Source organism: Trachemys scripta, chromosome 4 (assembly GCF_013100865.1).
Source record: "Trachemys scripta elegans isolate TJP31775 chromosome 4, CAS_Tse_1.0, whole genome shotgun sequence".
NCBI classification, from domain to species: Eukaryota; Metazoa; Chordata; order Testudines; family Emydidae; genus Trachemys; species Trachemys scripta.
The window spans coordinates 71,513,414-71,533,874 of record NC_048301.1 but is presented as its reverse complement, the minus strand read 5'-3'; the positions used below and the strand labels follow the sequence as shown (position 1 = coordinate 71,533,874).

General features: G+C 47.8%; 1 protein-coding gene across 4 annotated transcripts in view; it reads left to right on the top strand.

The window, feature by feature from the left end:
• C4H11orf49 (chromosome 4 C11orf49 homolog) overlaps positions 1 to 12,249 on the top strand; it is a 143,564-nt gene extending 131,315 nt beyond the window's left edge. For all 4 annotated transcript variants that reach the window (XM_034769512.1, XM_034769511.1, XM_034769514.1 and 1 more), the window contains 5 exons: positions 1,740 to 1,825; positions 3,461 to 3,656; positions 5,431 to 5,540; positions 9,367 to 9,430; positions 10,192 to 12,249. In XM_034769512.1, coding sequence (XP_034625403.1) covers positions 1,740 to 1,825; positions 3,461 to 3,656; positions 5,431 to 5,540; positions 9,367 to 9,430; positions 10,192 to 10,372 — 637 coding nt within the window. In that variant the 3' untranslated portion in view covers positions 10,373 to 12,249. The remainder of the gene's footprint in view (positions 1 to 1,739; positions 1,826 to 3,460; positions 3,657 to 5,430; positions 5,541 to 9,366; positions 9,431 to 10,191) is intronic.
• The last annotated feature ends 8,212 nt before the right edge of the window (positions 12,250 to 20,461 follow it).

Below are 20,461 nucleotides of genomic sequence, written 5' to 3'. Positions count from 1 at the left end.
CCTGCCAGCTTCAAAGCCATCTCCTTGATGTGGCCACTGACAATCTCGGGAACATGCTTATTAGTGAGAATTAAGAACTGAAGCTACTGCTGCTCTAGACAGGAGGAGGTTTCTGGGACATAATAAATAAATCAGAAGCATTTTGACATCTTCAAAGGGTTTTGTTTTAAACAGTGACTTTTCTCCTGGGGACCCTCTTAGCCCTAGTGTTTCTTCTTTGAGGTAATTAATTCAAGCTGCTCTGCATGCTTGTTATGCCACAGTGAATTGAGCGGGTCCAAGTGGCAGGGAGGGAAGCCTCTTGCACAGACGGGTCCTATAGCTCTTTTAACTCAGCCTCCCACACAGCTTCGTAGAGCCTCTTCCCCGAGCCCCTTAGCACACACTGAAGGCTCACAGGCCTACCTGGGTACCGGAGCTTAGGTTTCCCTCCTCTTCCTTTGCTGGGTTCCTCTTCCTTTGTCAGACCCCAGCTTCTACCTTCCCACCTTCAGAGTCTGGCCTCTTCCTCCTCCCATAGCAGCAGCGGTCAGAGTATTGTTCCTGGGGTTTCACCTCTGAGCCCCTGATAGCCTTTGTTCTTGCGTGGCTCTGGAATCCAGAGGTTCCCCCAGAACAGAGGTGTCCCTAAAAGGAGTTGACTTTGCTGCCATTTCAGCCCCATCCTTACAGCCTCCATGGCCTTGGTTGATATTACTTGTATTTATGATGTATGGTGCAACATGTGGTGTATATAGCTCCTTAGCTGTGCCTGGTGCTTTTCAGAGGGAAAGAAGATATTGTCCCTGCCCAAAGAGGTGGTCAGTCTCCAAGAGACCTGTCATGACAACATTCAGGGAGAAACAACCTCATGCATGAGGGAGGGAGGGTAGGAGGTTTCAGACACAGTGCAGTTAGGCGGCTTCTTGTGCCAGGTGCACATCATGCTACACTGCTACCTCGATATAACGCGACCCGATATAACATGAATTCGGATATAACGCGGTAAAGCAGTGCTCCGGGGGGCGGGGGGGACTGCGCACTGCAGTAGATCAAAGCAAGGTCAATTTAACGCTGTTTCACCTATAATGCGGTAAGATTTTTTTTGGCTCCCGAGGACAACGTTATATCGAGGTAGAGGTGTATTTCCCTTTTTATAGAAATGGGATTTGCTTGACCTGGGAGTGGGAGTCACTCATCGTTGTCATCTTCACCATGAAATGGAAAATGGCCTAATTTGGAGCACTCTTTTACATATACAGGGCCTGATTCTCCTTTGACTTACACCAATTTTACACCAGTGTAACATCATTGTCCTTAGTTCAGTTACTCCTGATTTACATTAGTTTCATATCAGAACCAGGCCTGCAATTTTTGTAAACCTGTGTGATTGCCAATATGCATTCCACCATGTCCATCATACTGTTGTGCAATTTGAATCAATTGCTGCTTGGTATTTGTTCTGCTTTGTGAGACAAAGTCCCTGTTCACAATCATTGAGGCTGAGCTACTAGCAGTAATAGACAGGAGCCTTCCCCTGAGTCTGAGTTACCAAGCTTTCTTCATCTGACACCCCGGGTCACGCGCAAAGATCTGGGAGTTCCCAACTCTCCTTGATGGGCTTCTTCCCACTGGGTTTGGGAGTGACCACCCTCTTCCAAGGTCTGAACTTTCTGACCTACTGTAAGGAAAAGGAGCTGGTTGCAGAGTGTTGTCTCCTTGTGTTTGCTGAGTTCTCTCTCTCCTCCTCTTGCTTCCAGGATTGTGCTCATGGATGATGCCATGGACTGCTTGATGTCTTTTTCTGATTTCCTCTTTGCCTTCCAGATACAATTTTACTACTCAGGTGAGTCCAGTCTGCTGGGAGGCTGGTGCCTCCACCATCTGCCCTAGCTTGTCTCTTTCTTTTGCAGCTTCTCAGCCCCCAAGTGTCTCTTGCACTCTTTCAAAACTAATAAAAGGAAATACTTTTCACACAAAACACACATGCAGCCCGGGGAACTCATTGGCACAGAATATCACTGAAGTCAGGAGCTTGGCAGGATTCAAAAGGAAATTATACATTAATATGGAGAGTTATAATGGTAAATATGTATATATTTAAAAGAGCCTTATGAGGGACATAAACTGTTAAGCCTTGGAACATATGTCAACCTCTAACTATTCGGGCTTAGGGGGCAGATTTTCATATAACTGTCTACTGCAGGGTTTCTTTTTCTGAAGTAGCTGGTACTGGCCCCTGCTGGAGACAGGATACTGAACTAGATAGCCTGCTAGTCTAATGCAGTATGGCAATTCCTATATTCCAAGCTGTGCAGTTAGATTCAGCCCCTGTCCATAGTACAAACATCTGCATTTCTCTGCATACTTACTGACGAGGTCTTTCCTGCTGTGAATTCCCTCTGTGAAGCCCAGCATTATCCATGACCATGTCATCAAGGTGAAGCAGCTCAGGTTACTAGTTTGTGAGAGGTGGACTGAAATAGGTTTGGAGTGCCCTGAGTCAAGGATGGGAAAAGTCTGAGAAATGGCATGCTGTTGGAAAAACTTTCTTTGATACAGCAGATATTTCCACAGTGAGCTACAGAACCTCAACACAGCCTCAGAAGTCACCCCACTGCCCCCCCCTCACATGGTCTCAGTCTCATTCACACATGCATTTCATACACACACCCAAAACACACCACCCCATTTTTGTTCGCACATGCACACTGTGCACACACACACACACACTCGCGCACACTCTCCCACCAACCCACACACATGCAAACCACTCCAAGTGGAATCTAGATTTGTAAACTGTTGACCACATCCATAAACAAACTTGTTTAAAATTAGACTCTTGCAGTAAACAGTGGGCAGTACTAGGAGCCTGAGGAAAGCACTTTCTGCCAGCTCTAGCTCTGGCCCATCCTGGCCTTTCTTTTAGATCCCATGTTGTATTTACTTTGGAGCTGTGCTGAGGCAGGCTGGGATGCAGACTGGAGCCTGGCTAACCCGCTCCCTCGGCTCCTACTGCGATTCCTAACATTCAGTTCCTAACTTGGGTGATGTTTCATTCAATGGAAATGAAAGGGGAGTGGAGATTTTTGTGGTTTAGAAACTAATCTGGCAGGGTGGCATTGACATTAGCCCCCACACCCTACTTTTTTACCCACATGTAGCTTCCTTTCCCTCTTAGATGAACTACATTAGACTGGGTGGCTACCTGCAGTAACTTTGGGTACCTCCCCTTGCAGCTCTTCAAGCTTGCAGTTTATATGGAAGATGCCTCTGTGCAGCACATGGGCCTATATGGAATGTGATGTAAACAGGCAGGATGCCTCAGTGCTGTACATTTGTTCAGGTCATACCAGTCTTACATACAGCTGCAGATGACACTTTAGTCCCAGCTCTGGCCAGAACCTGGTAGATCAAGTGAATGTTCTAATTGTCAATCCTATCATAGTCCTGAGTGCTAAGCCATCCTCCTGCTTTGCAGAGTTCCTGGAGAGTGTTGCTGCCATTTATCAAGATCTGTTGACTGGTAAGAATCCGAACACTGTGATTGTGCCAACATCATCCTCTGGGCAGCACCGTTCACGCCTGGCTCCGAGTGAGTGCAGCCCACTTGATGGGGTGGAGGCATCTCTGTTCTACCACTGTCTAGAGTCCCTGTGTGATAGGTCAAAATACAGGTAAGGAGTGGGGGCAGACTCACAGCCAGTACCCAAAAGATTGTCTTAGGAAGGGTGGAGCTCTGAGGAACTACAGGGCTTTGCATCAGCTGTGGACCTCTCTAAGTCTCCTTCAATGGGTGTGAAGGGAGAGAACTCTGTGTAACAGGCCTAACGAAGAAAGAGAAATTATTTCACAGACATAAGCATTGAGGGGGTTAGTTGATCATCGAGGTAAATGGTTCCCATTGGGGTTATGCTTTCCTTTGGAGATTGTTCTTCTGCCCTGACCTCCTTGCCTATGGAAGAGGCTCAGTGGGCAAAGTGTGTTCACAACAGGGAATGAGCAAAACACTGTTGACTTCCCAGAGGTAGAAGTGGTAGGAAAGGCCTCTTAGCATCAGAGTAGTTTGCAGAGGTTTGTATAGGTGCAGTAGCTAGTCACAGTACAGTATAACTAGGGCCCTACCAAATTCGCGGCCATGAAAAACACTTCACGGACTGTGAAATTTGGTCTTTTGTGCGCTTTTACCCTATACTATACAGATTTCACAGGGGAGACCAGCATTTCTCAAATTGGGGGTCCTGACCCAAAAGGAAGTTGCCAGGGGGGGGAGGGGCACAAGGTTATTTTAAGGGGATTGCAATATTGCCACCCTTACTTCTGTGCTGCCTTTGGAGCTGGGCAGCCGGAGAGTGGCAGCTGTTAGCCGGGCGCCCAACTCTGAAGGCAGTGCCCTGCCATCAGCAGCGCAGACATAAGGGTGGCAATACCATACCATACCATCTTTACTTCTGTGCAGCTGCTGGCAGTGGCTCTGTCTTCAGAGCTGGGCTCCCAGCCAACAGCCGTCACTCACCAGCTGCCCAGCTCTGAAGGCAGCACCGCCACCAGCAGCAGCGCAGAAGTAAGGGTAGTGGTATCACAACCTCCCCTATAATAACCTTTTGACCCCTCACAACTTCTTTTTGGGTCAGGACCCCTACAATTACAACACCGTGAAGCTTCAGATTTAAATAGCTGAAATCATGAAATTTACGATTTTTTTAATCCTATGACCATGAAATTGACCAAAATGGACCGTGAATTTGGTAGAGTCTTAAGTATAACACCAGGCAGCTTGTGGGGAAGCAAAAGGCTTTCAAGCGTACTGCTCCAGCAGCAAACTAGCACTGCAGGGAGGGGCTACATCTCCCAAAGATGCCTGTTAGAAGGATGCTTTAATTATGGAAAGTATTTCAGTGGTACCCATTGTCTTGGTATCTGAGCACCCAGGCACATTAATTAAGTTATTCTCACAACAACCCCAGGAGCTTGGGGCTATCATTAACTCACTGTACTGATGAGGAGTTCAGGCACAGAACAAACAAGTGATTTGTCCAAGGGAGTCTATTAGAGGCAGCAGTAGACCCATAGATCACCATAGATCATCCTTCCTTCAGCACAGCATAGAAGAACATCAGACCTTACAGATACAGATTTCTGTAGCCTCATCTGCTCAGGTTCCTACATGTCCAGGTAGATGGAATGTGCCCTGCCAGAATGCTTTCTCCTCTCCTTGGACTGGAGGCAATTATGGATGATTTGGGGGAGCTACCCTAGCTTGAAGGTCTTGCTTAGCAAAAGGCAACAGGTGGAAGCGGGTTTACTTCCCCCAATCCATTCCAGGAGGACACAGTCAGGGAGCACAGCTAGGGCTGCTTCAGGGTGGTCAGACATCAGGGAGTTAGAAGGAGGAGGATGTTCTATAACTCATGCCAGGTTTTATTTTCCTTTTTCTTCTTCTCCATCTAGCTGTCCCCCATCTGCCCTTGTCAAAGAGGTACTGAGCAGTGTACAGAGACTGACCTTCTATGGATTTCTTATGGCTCTTGCAAAGCATCATGGGATCAACAGAGCCCTAGGTAAGAGGAGGAATAGAGCCCTGTGGATATGGCCCTAGGTTTTTCCTCGTTCTGCATTTTTTGTGGAATTTGCTGTTGAATCATGCAGCAGATTTTAAATTGTCTTTGAAAATAAAGGTCTCCCTCCCTTGTGGTCACAAATGAAACCTTATGAAACAAATGAAAACATAGTCCGATGCAGCAACATGAGTCTGCAGAGTGCCTGAAACAGTAGGTCTAGGGAGGTATTGAGATTTGAGATGTTGACATTGACATACATAATAGCAATATTGTTAACTATTGCTGATCATTTTAACAGAAATATCCATCTAATTTAATGTGTTTATCCATTAATGTTGGAAGGCACCGGTATGGGGCAAGTAAGACAGCTCATTGCTCTCAGAAGTTGCTAGGGTGGGGAACTGAGTTCAAGTCCCCTTTCCCCCAAATGTTAAATGATCTTCGTCCTTGGCTACAAGTGAAAAGGAAGAAAAAAAATGCATCCTCATCCCCAATACCTCCTTGGGGCCAAAGACCAGACTGCCTCCCTGACCTTCCTAACTGTCTCGCAACCCAACTGCCTAAGCCTACAGCTTTCCCAAATAACCCCTCCAAGGCAGTTGTCAGTACAAAAACCTGTGCCATATTGAAAATCTGGGGCCAGTGTAAAATACATTGAATTTAATATCAGAAAAAGGCACAAGAGAAACTGAACTGATTGGCTTATTCAGGGTCATATTTAAGGTTGTCACATCCTCCCATTGTGAACAGATGTGAAGCTGCTGGAGAATTCTGCACCAGACTGGGTTAGAACCCAGAGGTGGGAGGGGGCTGGCTGTAAAGTGTCAGCTCTGGGTGGTGCAGAGCACATTGGCTCTCCCAGCTCAGTCCCATTCCTCTGTTGCGGAGGTCAGTGTTATCCAAGAGCAAGGGAACTGGACTGCTCCTTGCCTATGCCTCATTTTTATAGATTTCAAACCCTTTATTCCATGCAGACCCCCTGTGCCTTGCTTGTGCTTCCCCTTCCCTTCCTGCAAAAGCGAACAGAGAGCTCACATGTTGGCTGAGTTGAGCAGGGCTGAATCTGTAACCCCAAGGCTGTCTCAGGGCCTAGGAGATATCTGGATGCCTGGGGCTCTCACTTCTTAGCCTTCACAAGGTGAGATCCAATCAATAGGACTTCCATACTATGGGACAGTTTCTCCCTCTAGTTCTAGGGCTGAGTCTCCAATAGTCCCCATACTTCAGAGATGAGCCTCGAGGGAAAGTAGCTTCCCCTACCTGAAATGCCTGCTCCTTCTCACAGGTGTGTATCTTGGCAGAGAGCAGAATTGTCCTCTCCCTGGTTGAGCCTCCACCCTCTACAAACCATTTGAGCTGTGAATACTCCTCTCAGGCAGGGCTGTTTACCCAGCAACACAGAGATTATATATCAAAGGGACATGAATACAACCCAGCAATCCCCTCTGCAAACAGACTTAGAAAACAGTGTATTCACTGGAGAAGGTGATGCCTGGATTGCACCAAGCAAGACTTTTTCCCCTTAGCTCTATGAAATCCACTTCCAGCAAGGTGGAAAGAAAACAGATGGGCTGAGAAATCCTTGCCCACAGCTTCCATTGTACCATGTTCAAAGTCTCTGGGTTTTCCTTTCTATTAACACAGCCCTGGCCCCCTGCCAGCCTCCTGCTGAGGCCTCTCACGGGAGGGGTAGCAGCCACAAGTCTAACAGGTGCAGCATCTTGGCAAGGAAGAATGATTCTTCTACTGTCTTTTAAGCTTGCTTGCATGATGATTTGAATAGTCTTTGGGCTGCAGGGGGATCACAGGCTTCCCAATGCCCTGCAGCAAGGGCAGTTCCAGGCAAGAGCTTCAGAGGCAAAGGAGCTTTCAATCAGGGCCCTGTGTTCTTTAGTCTCGCTGGGGCCTCGCAGGCTGCCCAGCTAGTAGAATAGGGATGGGGATTAGAGTGGTTTATTCTGGCTGGGGCACCATTGATGAGTTTGTCAGGCAGATTGGAATCTGCAGCCTAACTCCAGTGTCAATATTGATTCATGAATCCCTTTGAGTGTTATTTACCTTCTCTCCCAAGTAATTCAAGTGCCCCAGAGACCTCACTACACGTTCTACAAATGCAGAAACAAACCCAGGCTTTATCTGACTTATTCTTCTAATTAAGCCCATGGCAAGCCGCAGGTTGGAGCACTACTGGTCTTCTCCGTCATGGTGACAAGCGCACTAGAGCATCTGGCTTCTCTGGTGGTTGTGGGGGGCTCAACACTGGAATAAGTTGAGGGTCAGCTGTCTGTTGGTGTGGGTTCTTATTTGGTGCCTGTCACTGCAGTAGCTGAATGCCTCTCTCAGGGCTCCTGTATAGGAGTGCATGAATCCCCAGGCCCCACCTCCCTGAGGAACAAGAAACCAGGGCCATTAACCAAATCCAGATCTCCCACATAGTAGCATAAAGCACTTACCCCAAAGACACTGACTGTGGCTTCTAGGTTTCGTGCACAGCAGAGCACTCCCCATTGAGCCATTGGTCCAGCTCTGCAATTGTTCTGAAGCCTTGTTTATACCTGGGGTTTTGCTGTGGCAATGTCCTGGCCAGGGCAAGGCAGTTCCTATCCTCTTTGTGTTGGCCTGGCCCACATCCTTCCTGGATCTGTGTACAGCGGGGAGTTAGCCACTGATTTAGGAGAAGGGATTTCCTAACAGGCTCCTGCCCTCCTTCCCAGTGTAACTCAGTGTGAACCCTGAAGCATCAACAGGCACAGTCACCTGACCACACTGCACATCCCTCATCCTGAATAGGGATATACCAGCCCCAGTTAACATGCCCTAGTCAATATCCTGGTTTTACAGTGAGAAATGGGGGAGATGATCTCTGACCCATCCTACTGGGCCCATCCCTCTCACACCCTGGCAGCAGTTGCTGACAGAGTGTGGCCCATCCACTTATCTGCCGTTTCTCAGACCTCATAGAAAACCAGGGTTGGGCCTGACAGCCTTCCTGTCCCTGGGAATATACTAGAGGTGGTGTCTGGGGTGCAGAATGGTTTAGCTCCGGGCCTGAGCTCAAAGCTGCCACGAGCACCAACAAATCTGCTCTACTGGCCACAAATTTCTGAGTCTCAGATTCAGCCCTGTCTGTATGCTGTAACTGCTAATTGAGTGTGTAACCAGTCGGTGGCATACTTTGCTCTAAAGCTGGTTTGTGCCCACAGAACAAGGTCAATGCTCTGATAGTGACCAGAGCTGCTAACCGTGGGCTGCGTTTGTCAGTGGACCAGGCTCTTGTACTATTATTTTGCAGAGTGACTGAGTCCCCCAATCATGCCTGTGTAACTTGTTTGGCTGGTCCTCTTTTCTCCAGCTCTCTGTGTGGTAGGACATCCCAGAGTGCACTGCCCCATGTACTGCTAGTACTGTTCTCTATGCATATCCTCTGGGTATTCTGTTCCCTGCTGCAGCACTTTGGGGTAGCTGCCTGGATTTTCTCAGAATGATCTGATACCAGAACAGTCAGGCAGCCTGGTGAGTGTGACTGTGCAAACACATTTGACACATGGCTGTACTGTGAAAAAGGCTGCTGTGCCGCATCAGTGGAGTGTGCCATGCACAGGTCACAAAAACTCCTATGCCTTAGGCAGACAACGCCTTACATTCAGACTGAGCTGGGCTGAACAGTATACAACTATAGACCAGGTGGGAAGGAGGGCCTCCTCTCTTTTGTAGATCTGATACTGAATAGCTCTATGCCATAGAGTCCTTGAACTCTACTGTGCATGGAGCCTGTTCCCACATGGCCACACTCTGCATTGAGTGTTTTCTTGCTGCTGTTTTCCAGGGGCTTTGCCAGATAAAGGAGACCTGCTTCTTGACCCTCCCATGGATCAGGAATTGGAGAAACTGTAAGTGCAGTTGTCCAGAGTGGGAAGGAAGGTGGCAGATCTAAGGCAGCATAATGGGAGCCTGGGTTTGGGAGCTGTCCCCTTTCCTCTCACCCAGCCGTATGACAATGGAGCAGTCCTTCAGCCTAGGCAGCAAAGGCCCTTTTGTGGAGTGTTCCTAGGTGTAGCAGACTAAGTTGTTGGGATGGTCTTCAAATGCAGAGAAGAGACCTGTCTGCAGGGAGACACAGATGCAGTGGAGAACCCCAAGCGAAGGACCTTTTATTGTGGAGGATCAAGTCTCATACAGTGGTGAAAATAGCAGGACAGTTGGGGTAGTAGAAACTGTGACTTGGGGAGAGGGACCTAAGAATGGCCATACTGGGTCAGACCAGTGGTCCATCTAGCCCAGTATCCTGTTTTCTGACAGTGGCCAGTGCCAGATGCTATGAACAGAACAGAGCAATTATTGAGTAATCCATCCCCTGCCATCCAGTCCCAGCTTCTGATAGAGATTTAGGGACACACACAGAGCAAGGGGTTCACCTATTGAAACATGAGGAAGGAGTCACAAAATCAAAACCCAGACTGGGTCCATCTGCCAGGTGCCACTGCAGAGCATTCCCTGGTCTGCTGTAAGCATCTCTCTCTGTGTTAGAGGATAGTTCTGTGAGATCAGCTCTGGATCTGTGATCCTATCCCGGGCTTGCTCCAGACCTGCTGCTGGGTAAGGGGTGAATATGACAGTCTAGACCACCTGGGGTTTGTCATTTCTCTTTCAGACTATCTCAGGTTTCAGGGGTCTCCATCTCCACTCCAGCCGGCTCCAGTGGGGACATTGCCAACCTGCCTACCCGCACCTCCCCAAGAATCAGCTCCCCCTGGAAACCTCTCCACCACCACCAGAAAGTAAATACAGAGAGCGATGGCTCCACCGACGAGACAGAATCCTCTGAGAACTAATCCTCCTCCTGGCTCCCACTAGACTGATGGGGATGTGATGGAACAGCACCTCATTCCAGATGCTGAAAGGTGATGGGCATTGCCGCCGAAGATGGGTCCCACCCATTCTGCACCTGCATCTACATCCACACCATTCCCCATTACCAGGACCACCAAGCCCATCCAAAACAACACCATTCTCCTATACCCTAATTAGCTGAGGAATCTCTCATCCGGAGGCCACTACCAGCTGTAGAGTTATGCTGCCCTCTGCTGGCAAAATGGACAAACCAGTGGAAGAATGCTTTGTGAAGACCTCTCCACTCAATCTTCCTCTACTCAAAGAGTGATAGGAAATTCTCCTACTGTTGGTCTCAATCTGCTGCAGTTGGACAGGTGCTAGCAACAGTGGGTGTTTTGTTGTGTAACTGCTCAGACCTGGTGTAGACAATCTGGTGATTAGAAGCTGGTCTACACTAGTGCTTCTACTATAATTACTCCTGGCAAAGCTGCACCTGTGCTAGAGCAGTGGCAGGAGAAGTTCCTAAAATTAGAAAAGACCTAGCTGTTGTCCTCTCCACACCATCTGTGTTTTTTCCTCAGAGGGAGTGTCCAAGAGATGCCAAAGTAAAAGGACACAAAGTTTCAGTTAATAAGTACTACACCATTGTAGTACTCATGTTGTAGTTGTAATATAGATGTATGGCTCGTCTGTTGTATTAGGTTATCCTCTCGAAGGCCTCTCTCTAGCGCCTGTCTCCCTGGGACCACCCTCTCTATAATTACATCATCTAGGGAGAAGAACACAGCATATAAATTCCCTGGCCACAGACCTTGTGGTCCACAAACATATTGTCCTAGCTGCTTTGTTAGATGGAATGTTGGGGGTGTATTGGGGGTGGTGGGGAAGCAAGGGCGAGGGTTATCTTCACTAAACCTCAGTTATCAGTTGTGAGAGTGCAAGCATTAATATAGCAGCAGTGGAGTCAACATCACTTGAATTCTGCCCCTACAAGAATGAATCCCCCTCCCTTATGCATTATTACTGGATAATCAGACTATTATGGAACTGTAGCAGTTTGGTCTCCACTGCCCTGGAGGCCTAAACAGAGTTTGGCGTTTCATAATTTGCCTTGGTCTGCCCCACAGGCCAGTTGTTTCCCCAGGGTTTCACTCTCCTGATTCTCAGGGAGTCTTTCCCCCTTCCCCTAGGTTTGTGAGATGCAGAACACCTGGAGCAGTTCATCTGAGGTTTGGAGCTAAATTGGGCAATGCTACACAGCCAAAAGTTAGGCTCCATTTAATGGAACCAGGATGGACTTGGCCCTAGAGCGATCTGTTATAAAAATAAGCTTGCTCAAATCCTCCCCAGCCTGTGCCCCTGCACCAGCCCCAGCTGAGAAGAGCTGGTAGGTAGGTTATTTATGTATTGTAATTTATTTTATTTAAACTGCTGTAACAGTCCTGTCTGTCTTTGAGTAAAACTACACAATCCAGGGAATAAAGCACTTAGTGCAAGGTGAATACTAAGTCTGGGGCTCCCACTTTGCTGTGTCATCTCTGAAGGAGTCAGCACCCCCAAACACATTAGCTGATGCAGCTCACAGCACTGTGTTTGCTGAATGGAGGAAGGTGTCAGAGCACCCAACTAACCTAAGTGATAGTGTATAACCTGCAAAGTGGCAATAAAGGAGCCAACGCGTGTGGAGATCATGTTCCCAAGAAGAGCAGAAAATATGGGAGGGTGTCCACATTCTCTGGCTGTGCAGTGTGAACAGTCTTTGGACTATTCTCTCTGTGTCAACTCGATACTAGAGAAGGCCCATGTCTTCTGCTATATTCTGTACTGGATGAAATGCATTGACAGCGCTCAATAAACATACTTCTGAATACCAAAACTTTGTTTAAAAAAACAGCTAAAGTTTCTGAGAACAATGTACTTACCAACCATGTATAAACCGCACAGTTAAAAGCATGAGTAATTAAGGGTAAGTAAGTAAAAGCACAGGAAAGGCATGAGTAATTAAGGGTCTTACACTTCCTATATAATAAACACATGATTCTTATCCAGCACAAAGAGATGCATTGTTCATCACAAGAACCTTAACTCTGACCTATAGATTGGTTTTTATGTATTATTTCTGCTAGCTTGGCTTTGGTAGCTACAGATTTAAAAGAGGCTGTGTCATTGATATGGACACATATAGGGCCTGAATCATCACTACTCTATGGCAAGAGCACAAGCACAAGCAACCTCCCTCTGTCCCTACAGTGGCCCTAGCACTACTGCAGGGATGAATCTGCCCCTTATCCTTTTGTTTCATGTTATGCATGGGTCTACAATGTGTTTATATTCAGCCCTCACTAATGAAAGACTAATTTTGAGCCTGTGTTATGATGCATTGGCCATTCCAGCAAAACCACCATTAGCTGCTGGTCTGTTGCTTCACAGGGCCTGCCAGAACACTCTGCACTGCTTGACCACAGCTGCCTCAGATACTGCATGACTGCTTTTCAGCAGCTCCTAAGGAAACCTTGCTCACCAAGCATGAGCTCAGCATTCACTCTAGCTTCCTTTGGGGGGGGAAGCTCTAAGAAATGGTGCCAGTACATTAGGGCTTAATGTGCTTTCCTTGGGAATTATGGGAGTTTCCCTAGAGTTTGATCCCTTTTCCCACAATTCCCCTGCGTTCCCAGAAGCTTTCCAGAAACCACTGCTTTAGTAAGCTGTAGCAGGGACTGTGGGACTAGACCCCCAGAGGACAGTGGAGTAATTGTTATTCAGTACTAGCACCCAATCAGCCTGGGTGGAATGGACACCCTGTCTCTAGTGGTAACACTGAGGCTAGTCCACAAGCTTAGATCTCTAGTTACCACACAGCCAAAGTCCATCTTCTCTTTCAACTCAGGCCCAAGTTCTGCTTTGCTTCAAATGCCCTGACTTATTGGTTCGCCTATAGGGTGCATAAGGAGCAATTGTGGCAATACCAAGGAAGGTCTGAACTTTTGCCTCTTTTCAGTACTCTGATGAATCACTTCACGCATGAGCTGCATCCTTAGCAGGTGGGGTGAAGGAGATGTCTCAGACTGGGAGGGGGAGACGTTTAGCATTGTTTCATTCACAGGATCGGTGTGAGGTAGATATCAAAGTCTTCAAATAGGTTTCCTGGGCATTCTGACCCTCCACTACCACAGCAGGGAAAGAGATCAATGAAGAGCCATGGGGGCGTTTTTTAGGGCATGTTTACACTTCAGTATAAATCCATCGTTCAAACTCAGGCCCAAGCCTAACCCCCCCTTTCCAGCTACATGCAAATTCTAAGCCAGGGCTCAGAGCCAGCATCCCAGGACCCCATGGGAATGGAGGCGTCCAAGCCTGAGTCAAGCCAGGATCCAGGGATCAAGCCTTTTGCTTTGCAGTGTAGATGCAGCCCACCCTGAACTCATGCACTAGGGGTTATGTCTACATAGCAATGTAAGTCCAAGGCTAGTACAACTGAAGTTATCAGACCCAGAGTTTGTTAACCTGAGGCTTGACCATCTCCATTCATTTGTAACCCCAGGTTAGGAATTGTTGAACCCTGAGTCCCAACCTGTGACTCTAGTGTCTATACTGCATTATGGGGAGGGCCTGGTCCAACCACCCATATCCCAGACTTTCTAGTCCCTCCCAAAATGTGGCTGCTTTAACCCTTCACTCATGGTGCAGTGTGGAGAAAAACTGGACTGACCACCAAACTTGATTGTCCAGAGAACAAAGGAAGTAAGTAAGCCTGTGGGTTTGTGGGATACTTTTGGCTAACTCCCAGAACACTAGGCCAGTAGGCAAAGCAATAGGGCATAAAGCCTAGGTCTCCACTTGACTCAGGCTTGGACCCTCCACCCCTGGTTCCAAGCTACTCCTGGGAGAATTCTGTGCCAAGATTTTTTTTTTTTTAATTTGTGCTCAGTATTTTAAAATTCTGCATATTTTATTTGTCAAAATAACAAAACAATCACACCAGTTTCAATTATTTTGGTAGTTTATTTCAAAATACCTGTCAGCAACTATGCCTGTAACAATATAGACACCAAAAAAAGATTCAGGACATGTTTTTTGACAAATTCCTTACTAGGCATATTAATATAGAACTTTGAGTAATAATTAATTTAAACTACAATACAGAAACATATTTCCCACACCCCTCAGAAGCAGAGCAAAGGCTTGGGGGAGTCAAGGGTAACGGAGGAGCTGAGGGAGAAGGAAGTAATTGCTGGGAGCCTGGGAGCGAACCTGGAAGGTTGTTGGGTGGCTGTGGGGGAGAAGTATGAAATAGTTTTTTCTTTGAAGTGGTGGGGAAGAGATTGTTAGGGAATTGAGGAGCCTCCCCCATGCACACCTTAGCTGACCCCTAGCCTCTCCCACGCGTTCAAGAATATCTGCCCCATCCCCAATTTGCCTGCATCACCCTCCCCCCACGTGACCCTATACCTCACTCCCATTCAGCTCTGGCACAAAGCTATCACTCCACTAGCTCTTGTTCCCCCACCCCGGTATCCCCCACTAGTCCTTCTGAACCCTAGTCTATGTGACTTCCCCCAGCAGCCCTGTGTTCCCCACTCTGTCCATCCTCCCCATGTACTGTCCCCCCTCACCTGGTCCTGCAGTCATGTCACCATGAGAAAAGCAGTCTCTGCTCTCTCCCTCTCCATTGCTAGCTGCTCCAGTGTGTGAGCCAGCTGCCCTCTCTTCTGGTGCCACAGCAGACCCTGGTGGGCAAAAGGTGTAATTGCAGTGCCACTCCAGGAGAATAGATTACAGTAACTCTTCACTTAACATTGTTCAGGTTAACATTGTTTTATTATTAGTTCGCTGACCTATTAGAGAACATACGTTTTAAAGGTCCTGCAATGTTCCCTTATAACAGTTTGTCTCCCCCGACTCCACCTGCTCCATACTCCTGCTGGGGACAGAGTCAGGGAGCGGGGCCTTGCCCAGTTCTGCCCACCTGGCACTCCTGCCAGGGAGCAGGGTCACAACGTGGGGACTTGCCCTGCTCCACCCGCCTGGCATTCCAGCCAGGGAGCGGGCAAGGCTCTGTACCCCAACCCCGCTACACCCCTGCCTCAACCAAGCTTCACAATCATCATTGGTGAGTACAGTATTAAATTGTTTAAATGATTTAAAATGTATACTGTATATGTATATAATGTCTGGCGAAAAAAATTCCCTGGAACCTAACCCCTGTTATTTACATTCATTCTTATGGGGAAATTGGATTTGCTTAACATCGTTTCGCTTAAAGTTGCATTTTCAAGACTATAACTAGGCCCATTAATGACAGGTTTCATAGTAGCAGCCGTGTTAGTCTGTATCCGCAAAAAGAAGAACAGGAGTACTTGTGGCACCTTAGAGACTAACAAATTTATTAGAGCATAAGCTTTCGTGGACTACAGCCCACTTCTTCGGATGCATATAGAATGGAACATATATTAAGGAGATATATATACACACATATGTTCCATTCTATATGCATCCGAAGAAGTGGTCTGTAGTCCACGAAAGCTTATGCTCTAATAAATTTGTTAGTCTCTAAGGTGCCACAAGTACTCCTGTTCTTCTTTTTTAGGCCCATTAAGTGAGGAGTTACTGTATTCTATACGGAAAAAAAATCTGCAGGGGACATGAATTCTGCACATGCTACAGAATTCCCCCAGTAGTTCAAGCCCTGAGTTAGCATAATCTGTGTGTAGATGGTGGGTGGGAGAAATTAGGTTTGCACCTGAGTTCAAACCCCCAACACACATATTCCACAACCCCACAGGGAACTCAGGGTATGTCTATACTGCAGTCACAGACTGTGGCACTGCCAAGGCTGGCCCAGGCCAGCTGACCCAGGGTGGGGGCTCTAAAGCTGCAGTGTAGACATTCAGGCTTGGTCTGGAGCCTGGGCTCTGACCCCATGAGGGGAGAGTCTCAGAGCTGCTACCCTGCACTATTGGCGCCACAGCCCGAGTCAGCTGAGCCAGGGTAGCGCAGGGGCTCCCTTAGCCACAGCTCAGTAGACGCCGATGGGCCGGGCGCTAGCTCACTGCTGTGGCGCTGGAGGACGCCAAGGATTCTCCGTCCACTTGTCGCAGCGACTGCGCCCTGGGGCGTCCTCATAGCCTGACCCCGGGGGCGCAGCGCCCCGGGCCGGGATTGAGGACGCACAGCCCGAGAGCAGCGGGGCCTCATCCCGCCCGCCGCGCGCCTAAGGCGCAGCGCCCCCAGCTCCCGACTCACGCGGTGCCACAGTCTCACTGGCGCATGCGCAGGGACGGGGTAGCTGCCGCAGCAGCCTGACGCTGCGTTCTACAACTGGGTTCGCGCGCGCTTCTGCCCCAGCCCGGCCCCGGCAGCGCGGCAAGGCCCGATGGGGAGCTGGGCGGGCACATAGGGAGGGAACAAAAGCTCCCCTCTGGCTCCGGCTCGGGGCGCCCCTGGCTGGAGGTGCCGGGACCCCCAGCAATGGCCCGGGGAGAGGAAGTGATCCCAGCCCAGGGCTTCTCCCTACATCACGTCACCACCTTCCCTGACCCTGGGCCCCAGCTGACCTGTTCCCTGCTAATTGGCCCTGGGCATCCTTCCAGTTCCCAGAACCCCGTTCGCAGCCTCCAGAGCCTCCCTTCATCTTCTGAGTATCCCCCGAGCTTGCCAACTGCCTCCTCCCTCCCGCGCCCCCCCCCCCGAAGGTGGCCATGGTGGATAGCTACAGTGAAGTGCTGAGAAACATCTCTGTTCTCTCAGATACAAAACAGTTGAGCTTGTATCTCTGGTTAGTCTTATCTCTTGCACTCCCAGCACACAAAAATAAGCTATGATATTCTTGGAGATACGAAGCAGCCAAGTTCCCAGCTGAAATAAACGAGCTGAATATGCTCTGCACCTCTAAAATTTGTGCTATGAGTTACAAATTACCCTAGCCCCGGTTAGTTTGCAGAGACTGCCAGGTACACTGTCCTCCCATGCTGATTCTTCCACCTGCCTCCTGTTACAACTTAAGGAGCAGCACCATCTCTTATCAAGAAGATTTGGAACTAAGAGGAGCCTTTTGCAGGCTCCATTGCTGATTCCTTTAGGCCCAGATATCTTCTCTTCTATCTCTGGCCTAGGAGTTTGCTCTACCCAACTTCCTCCCCCTTGGACTTTAGTTATCAGGTCACCCAGGCCACTTCAGGCTGTCTCTCTGCTGTGCTTTTCTTATAGGCCAATGCTTCACCAGCTACGCTCTCTTGCTGGCTGACGTGGAGGCAGAGAGTGACTTCCTCCTCCACACTTGTGTGGAGGTATGTTCTACAAGGGCATGGTGTATAGTGCCTAAGCCCAATAAGAACTGAACACAGCCTGGAACATGGCAGGGAGGGGTAGAATTGGTGTCTGAGGCCAAACAAGGCAGAGCAAATTAGTTAAAGACAGGAGGGACTTAGTTTTTTTCTCATGTGCTGCAATGGATTCTGCTCCCCACCTCTCCTACAGCTCAATAGAGAACCCTCTGGTCACGCTGTTAAACATTAACACATTCATTTGACGTCCTGGTGACCGAAGGAGGGAACTTGATGTTCCTGAAACCCAGAGGTTTTTTTGGGGGGTTTTTTTGCCCTTTTTTTTTTTTTTTTTTTTTTTACAGAGTCACAAACCTAGAGATTGAAGGCCTCCAGAGAGTTCAGACCTAAGCTTCAGAGTGACAGTATCACTCAAAACCTCTGCACTGGCAGCAAAAGCAGCATTAACACTGCTAGGTCTTTCCCCTACTGAATTATGGATAGCTCAGTAACAAATCAGTTTAAGTGCAAAATTCAACAAAAAGATTGAATCCCTTTTGAGTTATGTATGCAAGATACAGAACATCCCTCCAAAAATTATAGCAGTTTGAGTAAGGAATGAACTTCCTGAGAATTTACAAGTAAAACTCGTAATTAGCTTAGGAATTAAAGTTAATTAAAAATGGGTCCTTCAAAAATTTAGCGAACAAAACCTTTAGCTCCCAATAATGACAGAGTAACAGACTCTACAACTATCCCCTATAATTAAAACTCACTGAAATCTTGCATCACAGCTGAATTTGAATATTTTCTTTTAGGATTAATAGTAATTTCCCCCCAGTTATTCTTCATAGCTGAAAGTTTCTCCTTTAGCAGAGAAGCATACAATATGGTCTCCATCAGAATTCCAAAGAACTGCCCTTTTTCAAAATGACTGCCATCTCCCATTGTTCGCAGAGGCCTGAGCCATAGTGGCCTACAGCTGGTAGTCATTTTGAGAAGGATCGCTCATTGTTCTCAAACAAAATGTTCCTTGATGTTAGCTGTGGCTTCAGTCCCATTGCTGGCAGCCATTTTGAAACAAGACACTTCTGCATGATGACCTTTACTGAGAACAGCAGCAAATATAGACACCAACTCCGAGCCTAAGTATCTTTTGAAAAGTTACACACTGCAGCTGATCCCTTAACAGATAGGGCAGGAGGGAGGGGGAAGTTAGGGTATGCATGTGCACAGGGTAATATGGGAGGTGGCAAAGGGAGGAGAAAACTGGTGTGCACACACAGGAGTGTAAGGAGGTATAAGAAATAGTGGGAATCGAGAGGACAGCAAGAAAGGGAAAAGTGGGGTGAAGAGTCCAGATGATTTGCATTGCTATGGCAAAACAAAGCAGCTGTAAACCCAGATTAATTGAAGCAGCTGCTGTGCTGTCTCCAATTAATCTAGCTATAAAAGTTAGCCTTAAATCATTTTTAATTTTGACTTCATATTTTTTATTGATTAGAAATAGCACATGGTAACATTGAGTTTGTTCAGTGGTCACACATTACACCAGGATGGCTCACGTCATAGCTTCTATAGGCCAAGCTCATTGCACACATCAGCAGCTCCTTGCGTCGTTCCATTTTCCTCACAAGCTCCCTGCATGCCATCTTCCAATCTCCCTCTATTTCAGGGACTCTCTTCAACCCCACCCCAGGGGCTCTGCACTCCATCACTCCACGGTGCCCCAGGCCTCTATGGAGGCCCCTATTCTCCTCCACCCCTCAAATCCTTATCCTACTTTCTCTTTCAAAGAGGATAGACAGTGATGCGATGGGGATATTAGTATGATGGAATGTGTTGAAATGCTCCTATTACACCTCTACCCCGATATAACGCTGTCCTTGGGAGCCAAAAAAATCTTACTACATTTTACGTGAAACCACATTATATCGAACTTGCTTTGATCCGCCGGAGCGCTGCTTTACCACGTTATATCCGAATTCGTGTTATATGGGGTCGCATTATATCAGGGTAGAGGTGTATGTGTAGACAATTAGACACCTGGATGAAGCTAAATGGCCCTACTAGCCAGATGCCAGGAGCTCCATGCATCTCCCCTGCCCCCCTTTTACCCCTTCCACTTTACTGATTTTCACCAAAATCAGTAGAGTTCTGCACATGGATAGCTAAAATAGTCCTTGACATTTTGGAAGTGATCAAATACAGCATTCAAAAGTTACCATATTACCTCTAAACAGAGAAATACACAACTCAACGCCAAGACCTCACAAGCTCAGTCAATGCCACTTCCCTCCAACCAAAAGCTACAATAAAATAAATTTAAGGTTGAGTACAGATCAGTAATTTACCCTAAACTACATTAGAGAAATATTATAATCATCCCAACCCAAAGAATTATAAACTCAGGAAATTCATGTAGTGGTTAAACTTAAAACCTAACTCTGACATTCCAGGGTTTAACATACTTGGTTTTGAGATAATTACAACATCCCTTTAATGTAGTTTATTCTAAGATACTGTTCTAAACTCTCAACCTTAGCTCCACCTAAGCTTGGTTTCTCTGGGACAGGCCTGCACAACATGCGGCCCGCGTGGGCTCACTGTGCGGCCCGCAGATGGTGAGAAGGTGGGCTCACTGTGCGGCCCGTGGGGAGTGAGTAGGCAAGCAGCAAGTGAGGGAGAGGGGCTGAGGGGGCGGGGGGGGGGGGGGGGGGGGTGGGTGGGCGGGCAGTGGCGGGGGGGCAGGTGAGCTGAGGAGGCAAGTGGTGAGTCAGTGGCTGACCTGTTCTACTGATCTTGTCTAGCTCCCATCCCCTCTCC